We start from the raw sequence: 9,616 nt of genomic DNA, 5'->3' as shown, positions 1-9,616 counted from the left end.
GGTACGCTGCAAGAACGTTTGGCTATGTAACGTTGGCTATCCTGCTAATGTCAGACAGTTCTCTGACAGACGCCTCGCAAATCATATTAACCATTTTTGCTGGTTAGTGGTTACAATAACGGTGTTAACGGACAGTGCAGTGTCTATTTCTCGGTCACTCTGGAAAAATCTTAGGCGCATTGGTCGCCCATTATGTATTTATCACTTCACTGGATTGGAAGTACTCTTTCCAGGCTCTCGCACGCCCCCTTCAGTGAGGCAGAGGTTACGTTTGCCTTCCCTATGTGCTTTTTCACTGCGGTTTTATGACAGATCAGCAAGACTAAATACCATACATGCATTTGCATACCTGAGCTTAAACACCAAAACTGACTAGTGTGCCTTCTAAATATCTATGCATGCATGCAATGAGGCTATTGGGAATTAAAACCTTACTTTCAGATGTTATGACTACTTTGTAGGCAGTAATGGCAAGCTGTGGAGTGAATACATGAGTTTAAAATGTTTATTTTCTCCCCCCTCTGTCCCAAATGTTTAGATATGAAGAATACCTGCACTCTAAAGCAGCTCCAACGCAAGACTCAAGCCAGCCGCAGATATCCCAGTTTGTCACAAGCAGCAAGCAACAGTATACGTCAAGCCATCCCCAGCAGAACGCCATCACACGTTCAGTACTTTCAGACCTGGTAATTGATTGCAACTTGCCCTTGTCCATCATAGAGCACCCAAGTTTTCGGCGCTTCTTGTCTGTTGTTGACACAAGGTACAGCCCTGTAAGCCGAAGAACTCTTACATCAAAATTGGATGGCGCAGTGCTGGAAAAGCAAACAAAATTAAAGAATATGATTTGGTGATTAAGCAATATTGTTTTTGCTTTTGCTCAAGACTTCATTCTGAAAGATGCAGTGAAAGTCGGCCCAACAACCCCACGCGTAGAAGAGGAGGAAGAGGTCCAGGAGACAGAGCCTCAGTCAAGCCTCTTTGCGTCCTACCATAGCAAGAGACAAAAGAAGGATTCAGCTTCAACGCCTCATATGCAGCTCACACACTTCTTGGAGATTTGTAGTGGACAGGACTGCCTCCACTTCTGGACACTAAACAAGCACACCCTTCCGTCTCTTCATGGTTGTGGTAAGACTGTTGCATGTTCCTGCATCCAGTGCCCCGGTTGAACGTGTGTTTAGCCATGGCGGGGTGATCATGAGACCCCATCGGTCACAACTCAGTGCAAAAGTTTTGACAGATTTGATTTTTTGCAAGTGTAATGGCCATTTGTAATGGCTCACAACTGTCAGTTGTTCTGATGAACATGTTCTGATGTTCACCCCCCTCTCTCTCTCTCTCTCTCTCTCTCTCTCTTTCTCACACAAACACACACACACACACACACACACACACACATCACACACACACAAATAAAAAGCTGTTTGAGATTCATTCATGTTGAGCTGATTCATTACGTAACTTATCTTCTTACATTTAAAAAAAATGACTGAAAAACAGGTTTGATGAAATACAGACATTTGAAAAAAACGAATTTGATAATGACTTGACTTGACTTGATGATGAGACTTGACTTGACTTGCTTGACTAAAGCTGTGCTTGGACTTGACTTGCTTGATCCTCCTTACTGACGACTTGGACTTACTTGAGACTTGAGGGCTAAGACTTGCGACTGACTTGAGACTTGCATGTATGGGACTTACTCCCATCTCTGCTGTAAACATACTGTTTATGTACAGTATGTGTTGTAAAGTATTTGTGCGTAATGTTTTATACTCAAATAGTGAAACAGGACGACACTGTAATTTCCCCAAAATATTGCATTGGATGTGTAAAGGACAAACAATGAACATTGTACACTAGACAGTTACAGTAAACAAAAATAGCGCAGCACACCTGTGGCCATTCTATTGTTAAAGCTCTGATTGCTATTTGAACAATCGTGCAACATGTGCTCCACAAGAGGAGTCAGACTGAATTATAGGAAATTCAAGTTTGGCATTTTGAGTGGCAGGGTGTACCACATGAACACAAGAGAAATTATTCATTAAGATTGTGTTCGACAATTGTGTGTAGTGTAGTAGTATATCCTAGTATAAAGCAGGACATGCATTTGTATTTTAGCAGCATTGGTTCAGGGGTTTGGTTAGAGTTCAAGAGTTCCAGGTTGTGGTCATTGTGTCTTCCGTACCAGTATTAGTCAAATTCCTTGTATGTATAAACATACTTGACCAATAAAGTTGATACTGATCCTGATGTGACCTGGAGGTTTCAAGGCCCAACTTGTGTGGGTTGTGATTCCAAACTAGTTGTGATGTCGCACAATTGATTACTTGCCATAAACTGAGACTTAGAGTGAGCATACACATCATCCAGGTATAGTTGCTGGACTGTCTGTGTCTGGAGTGTTGATGTCTGCGGGCATGTTAGCTGAAGGACAGAAATATACATAATTAAATACATGACATTAATTCATAGAAATTAGTAACTATAGAAAGTATGTGGTAGTAATTAGTTTCAATGCATCTAGTCTCTATTTTGGAGTCGCAACAGAATGCATGAACCATGCACATATGCCAAGATCACATTGACTGACACTGAAAATGTTAAAAATCCAATTAAGTTACTTTATTAGTCTTCCAAACAAAATAAGTGTCAAATATGAACACCACACAATGGTACATTTCTAAATGCAATGTTGGAACTCACGTCTGGCATTGCTGCCTAAGTCTGGGGTGCTACTCCCTTCAGAAGGGAAGTCTTGAATGCTACTCCCTTGTGAGGAGCGATCCAGAATAGCTGAAGGACAGAAATATACATAATTAAATACATGACATTAATTCATAGAAATTAGTAACTATAGAAAGTATGTGGTAGTTATTAGTTTCAATGCATCTAGTCTCTATTTTGAAGTCGCAACAGAATGCATGAACCATGCACATATGCCAAGATCACATTGACTGACACTGAACATGTTAAAAATCCAATTGAGTTACTTTATTAGTCTTCCAAACAAAAGAAGTGTCAAATATGAACACCACACAATGGTAAATTTCTAAATGCAATGTTGGAACTCACGTCTGGCATTGCTGCCTAAGTCTGGGGTGCTACTCCCTTCAGAAGGGAAGTCTTGAATGCTACTCCCTTGTGAGGAGCGATCCAGAATGACTGTTGAGTCACTTGAATGTAATTCATCTGGGTCACTTAGCAGCTCAGGTTGGCACGTTGGCTCCTCGAGTCGGCGCCTCTTTGGATTGGTCTTTTGGGGAGATCTCACATTTTGCAATCTTTTGTAAAGCTGAGAGTACACAGTAACCTGTGACAAGAGAAATTCAAATAAATGATTCAAATATCAAACAAATACCAAACATGCACCTGGATGCTGCACCTGGATGCATTTGACCTACCCATGCATTCTTGCTGCTCAGGTCTCGGTCCTGCAGCATTGGGTAGTACAGCACTATTCTCTTTGCCATAGCTGTAATTTCCGGCTTTGACGGGTATCTGTCTCCGTCCCCCACTGCAAAAATTAACAATCTAACCAAGTCTTCCAATCTTGTATCTAGCCAAAAAGTCTTTTTGATCTTGTTTTGAGAGCAATATACTATGCAAGCACAGAATGAGTAAGATTATTATTCTTGTTTTGAGAATATGTGTCTTTTTATTTCTTAGTTAGTAAGTAGATCCTAAAACTATATATTTTCCACAGAAAGTAAGCTGAATTATGTCAGATACTCTTTCATGACCACTTCTTAGCTTAGAAAACTTGTTTCAAGACCTCCCAGTAAGCATTCACACACACTCTGGTCACAGTTGTAACATGTTTATTCACATTCATTTCACTGTTTAAGTAGAGCAACATCACCAAGATAATATTTTGTCAGAACATACGTGGTGTTTTTGAAACTGACAGGGTAATATGATGTATGATCCACTAGTTTTTCAGCATCGATGAACTCTGTTGCTTGAGCAAGATTAGGCACTGCAACTTCATAGGCTAAAAGATCTCTATTCCAACCCACTGTCTCATAAAGCTGGTACTCAAAACAATACAATGAGCTGTTTACCACATAAATGTTTTTTATAAATCCGAAGACAGGCACTGTCTCATTTGTAGTGGTGATTATTAGAGACCTGTCACTTATGTACTTGTTCCCATTGAGAATAAGCCACTTTACTTTGACTGTGTGTTGTATGCCATAAATCCCCAAAAAATCTCTCATCTTTGCATTAACATACTCCATATTTGCTACTTCTGAGACAGGACCCAATTCTTTCTCATGTAAAAAAATCGGATGCTCCATACCCATTTCATTTTGACAGCATTCAAAAAGCTGATTATGTTTCACAAGTGACTTACAGACATTTTTGAAGTTCAATTTAGATGACCACTGTTTGAAAAAACAGTGCTTTGACTCAAATCTCATGCACATGTGTCTTATCATAGGGCCCAGGGAAAGAATTTGGGAAGGGAGATGCAGCAGGTAATGTTGCTTAGGAATGACATTATTCTCAGGAAAAAGTTGCTTAAACTGTTTCAAATGCTGTTCAATCATACTTCTCAGTCTTAATACAGTCTGCACAGATAAAACAGGAGCAAAAAGTATATGAACTATCTCAATTAAGTCCAAAACAAACTGAACATACTCATTTTTCTCTATAGTATTCAGCAGAAAAGGCATGATCTTCAGCAATATCAGCATTTGCCCTGAGGACTGTTTAAGTTTGTTATCATTTGATGCCAAGGTACTGACACTTATAGGGCAGGGTTTGTCACGTACATCTACTGGTGACAAAGGAAAACTTTGCATGGCTGAATTGAACACATCCAACTCCATCTGTCCAGACAGAACAAGGTATTTTAACACACACTTAACTTCCATTGGTGCAACACCCTCAAGAATGATGTGCATTATGTCCTGTGGAGTTTGCCGAATGAGGTCAAAGGCTGGAAAATCAACCAGCTTGCTCCTTCTGTTTATACCATAGGTGGTTTTGAGGGCCGATTTCAAGAAGTCTGTGCTGGCCTTTTCTATTTCATGGCACTGTTGAATATGTTTTTCCATTGTCCTTTTTGTAAAGCGCTCTTCATTAAAATTAATTTGCATTTCCTCAAAGGTACATTCACAATGCCTACACTTACTGTATGCAAAACCAACTCCTTCCTTGAAACCAGCAAGCTCATGCTGCGCAAGTGTGTCACCACACACTGAAATTACAGCACCAAATAACTCGAATCCACCACTCTGTGTTTGGATTGTGACACCATTATACAGCAACTTTAAGTCTTCATCAATTCTTTGTAATACAAAATCAACACCACATTTGTCAATATCATCAGCTTTTGCTATAGCAAGGAGTCTGATTGCAGCCAGCTTTGACCTAAACTTGGGGTTTATGTTTCCTAAAGTATAATAAACCATCAGTAATTTATTTACTGAAGCATGTGACCCGAGAGGATTGCAGATCTCTATTTCATCAGTGTATAAAATGATCTGTAAAGCAGAAGGTTTCACTGAAAACAGTGGGTGGGATTTGAAAAGGCTCCCATCAACAATATCATACAAAAATCCATCTTTGTGACAACTCTGTGGCGTGGTGCGGATCATATCAAAAATCCTAGAATTGGACAACAGCTGTTCAAGACTCTTAACCAGGGATATATAGTAAAAGCTTCTGTTTTTAATTCCAAGAACTCTTGATTGTCCTTTTTTAACTCGACAAACCCTCTGAGACATAACTACCTCCTCTGGTTTAACTGGGTTAAAAAGCCTCTGGATGGTGCTGTCTTGCATGTATGTGGTGGCCATGAAGGAGAAAGGATCTTGAAAATTGTCTAATGTTGCCAGTACTTCCTCTTGTAGCTGCTCCACACTGTCTGAATGTCTTTCAAAGATCCTCTTCATTGTGTCCCTCAAGGTGCTCAGAAGAGTAGTTTGATACTGCTGGACTTCAGAAACAATGTTGTTGACGCTCCTCTGAAACACAGTCAAGAATGAAGTGTAAGATACATGATGTTTGTCCAATACAACTAGCATAACCATTCTTAAGACTCATTTGAAGATTGATCATACCAAAATGGTCACTGTCCTTGAACAATGTGGAGCATTTGCATATTCAAAATTACATCAAAATATGTCCCCCCTGTTGCACCAGCATTACAACAATTAAAGCTAACATTAAGTTTTGAAAAATATTGAAATTGAGGATAAATATGGGGCTGTTGTTACTCTGACAGTGGGAATATGAAATTACACTTTTTCCAGAGTCACCAAACACTCTATAGTGTATAATCTAAGAATATAGAGCATTTTAATACTTGCTTTATAAAATCAATTTTCCTACAGCACTTTTAATATTATTAAAGGATAAACATGTAACCATGATGTTAACATTATAATAATATTAACACTGGGTTATGTGCAATACCTGAGACAGGTGACATCTCTCCCTCACATTGATGGCAAATGCAGCTGCACGTCTGATATTTGCACTTGATGCACCAGCTCCTTCCTGTAAATATGTTGTGTTAATAATATACTATGTACATATAAGACTGGTTCACATCAAATGTTGAATAACATTGTCATACAAAATTGACAATATTAGACCTTACCTGATTATCAGGGTGTGGAATCTGATGACATGTAGGCTCTGGGTTCAACATGTCATTTGCGATGACAGGTGTGTTGCCTTCACTGTTGGTCCTTTGCATTCCCCGTGTTTCAGTGGCACAGTCAGAAAAAACTGGGATGTCAAAATGTTCACTTCCAACCCGAGATAGGTCAGGTGTAGCTGATGTCATCCATCCAGTAGGTGGGTGTCCGGTGGCAAAATATAGAGTATGTGTGCGTCTAATATGGTAGTAAAAGGAGTTGAAGACTCTGTATTCAGCAGTACAGCCATCAATCCCGCATATAACACGGAAATCGGGACTGCGACTATGTGCTGTGTTAATATGGCTCAAGAGGGACTTCAATGTTAAGGCAACGAAAACAAAGCAAATCACACACCTCCAACAGGCCATGTTTCGTTGAAAAAGAAATCCGCTGGACAGATGAATGCTGACAGAAGATGTTTAAGCCATCGAAAAATCTCCACTAATCTGAAAAATTAGTATACACTAGAAAAACACAAATAGCAAAAGGGAGTAGTCCAGGTATTTGATCTTTGAAGTAGAACAGCACTGCATAACCGCTTCAATCTGAATCATTTGAACTTTTCGAAATTTTGGCGGGCACATACTGACTAGAGCGGTCAATACCAAATCTGGGCGGGAGGGGGGGTGGATCATAGCAAGATTATTTAATTTGCATCGTGATGTGATTATACAGGGATCAATAACCGGCCTATAAATTAAAATATAATTTATAGTTCTAGGATTTGCCAATTATGTATGTTTGTATGTCATTATTATCAGTTTTTTTACACGTTTAACACACTGCACACTGCACCAACCCCCCCAGTACCCTCATGTGGTCACGTCTGCCCTGTGACGGTTGGGAGAACTACAGGCTATCTGGACTGGATTCTGCTGCGGTAAGGAGAAAACAACTATATATTAAAAATTATAAAGTTATACATTTTACAATTACGTTATAGTTTTACTCTTCACATTTACTCCACTCATCGCGAAAACTGCGGCCGTATCAATGAATAAGTCGGTCTCCTCAATCTGAAATCCAGCTAGCTAATTTAGCTAATGTTAGATGACTTTGCAGGTTGGGTGCTACAACATGGTTAACGTTAGAAGTGTTTTATTATGCTTTTCACCTGCGACTAATCTAACTAACTAAACGTTGTTGATACATTTTTCGCGATATTTTTTTTATCATGTGCTCTATGAATGTGGAACGTGGAAGCAACAGTAACTTGCGGGGAATGGCGCTAATACACATGAAGCGACCAGGTCACCGCAGCCATAGTCTGTGACCGCAGCCATGTGTTGAGGGAGGCCTGCATGATGCCACACAGGCGATTTTGGGGGGGGGGGATCTCGCAAAGATCATAGGCTGGCTTAACGTTACAGAACATAACAGCTGTTTAATGTTTTGTTCCGATTAATTCGGTGCTACCCAAGCCAGCCGTAGTGAGTGATGCACTTCTGGTCATTTTCACAAAAATAAAACACCCGTTGTCTTTTATTATGAAGAAAACCATGAGGGTAGAATTTGCGCTTTTATTTTGTAAACAGGAAGTGAACCTCCCCTCGCTAACGTCATAGCTCACTTGAATCCGTCGTAACTCTGTTTTAAATGACGCTATAGCTCCGGTAACGTCGTGTTTTAAAGCTTTTTCGTGTGAGAAAGTAGCAGTTTAGGTCCCCGTTGTTCCGCCAGTTTATCCAAATAACGCTTGTTTGCACTTTTGCTCCGCCGTGCTGGGAGAAGTGCAGACCAGCCCCACCTGTGGTGGTAAATGGTTGAATAATGACATTTAAGTTACTGTTTGCCTTATTGTTTGTCATTTCCACATATAGAATTTAGCCTTTGCTCAGTCACCCTTGCAGCTTATCCAGGTGTCAGATTCTGTCACTTTTTTGACGGCTGAAAGGCTGAAAAACTGATCTAGAGTGATCCAACTTTACCTATCCATGACTTGTGATGTTTTTTTGTGCCTTCCAGGAGCAACTAAAAGAGCCTTAACATCATGGAGGAATTGGATGATGTTACTGTTTCAGTTCTAAATGGTATGTTTAGGTGTTGCTGCATGCTACATAATATTGATGTGTATTACCATTTAACTGAATTATTGATTATGGATGATGATACCGATCTCAGAAACAAAATGTATTTCAGCTATTTTGCTATCTCAAAACTCCTAGTGACTATTTTTTTATTTAGATTTATTCTTAGATAATAGATGGAATAACACAGACACTGCAATTGGACTTTATTTACCTTGTCAAGTTGATTAGTGCTAAATTTATAGGTAAAATGGTATATGGTTTTTAATTCTTAAAGGTTTGTTAATGATTTGACTTTGTTTACAGCTGCCAGCATAGATGAGGCCTTACTCCACACCCTCAGTCGGGATGATTTAAGAGACCTTTTTCCTGGGCCAGAGAACTTTCTCAGGAGGAAACAACTGTGGGCTCTTATTAGCCATGAGGTAAGTTTTTGCCTTTTGGTTCGTCTCTGTCCATGCCGGGTGTTCCTGTGGTGCCTCTGTGAGTTAATAAACTCTTTTTTGTTTTACGGCATTGGGTTTTTTGTCTGTCTGCATCAGGGTCCAGTTCCCTAAACCGTAACATGTTGTTTCTAATTGTGTCTGTCATTTACCTTGTAATAATTGTGTTTTGATTTTTTCTTCTGAGGATGAGAATGCCACTTTACCAGACAAAGCTGGCCCAGGTGAAACAGGAACTGTGTCATCACTTCAAGGATCACCTCCAGTATCCCCCCACACATCCACTCCTGTGTTGAAGAAAACCTTACAGCTTCCTAGTCCACCAGAATATGTTATATACACAGACACTGAGTTGGAACTGGCTCGTAAGCACCATTTTGAGATAGGTAGAGAGGGGGAATCTGTAATGTCTAAAGAGTTGAGATGCAGGCTGGTGAGGAACACTGTTACCAGCATGATCTCAATCTTAAGAGCAAGTCAACAA

General features: G+C 39.8%; 1 protein-coding gene across 1 annotated transcript; it reads right to left on the bottom strand.

Moving 5' to 3' along the window:
• Window positions 1–3,842: 3,842 nt before the first annotated feature.
• LOC129107355 (uncharacterized) lies at window positions 3,843–7,353 on the bottom strand. The gene is made up of 3 exons (XM_054618821.1): window positions 6,620–7,353; window positions 6,433–6,516; window positions 3,843–5,981 (listed from the first exon to the last, which is right to left on the bottom strand). The coding sequence occupies exons 1-3, from the start codon at window positions 7,028–7,030 to the stop codon at window positions 3,843–3,845; spliced, it is 2,634 nt and encodes an 877-aa protein (XP_054474796.1). The 5' UTR covers window positions 7,031–7,353.
• Window positions 7,354–9,616: the final 2,263 nt, after the last annotated feature.

The sequence above is a fragment of the Anoplopoma fimbria genome, chromosome 18, assembly GCF_027596085.1.
Source record: "Anoplopoma fimbria isolate UVic2021 breed Golden Eagle Sablefish chromosome 18, Afim_UVic_2022, whole genome shotgun sequence".
NCBI lineage: Eukaryota > Metazoa > Chordata > Actinopteri > Perciformes > Anoplopomatidae > Anoplopoma > Anoplopoma fimbria.
Note: the sequence above shows the minus strand (reverse complement) of the source record. Positions and strands in the feature narration are given on the sequence as shown.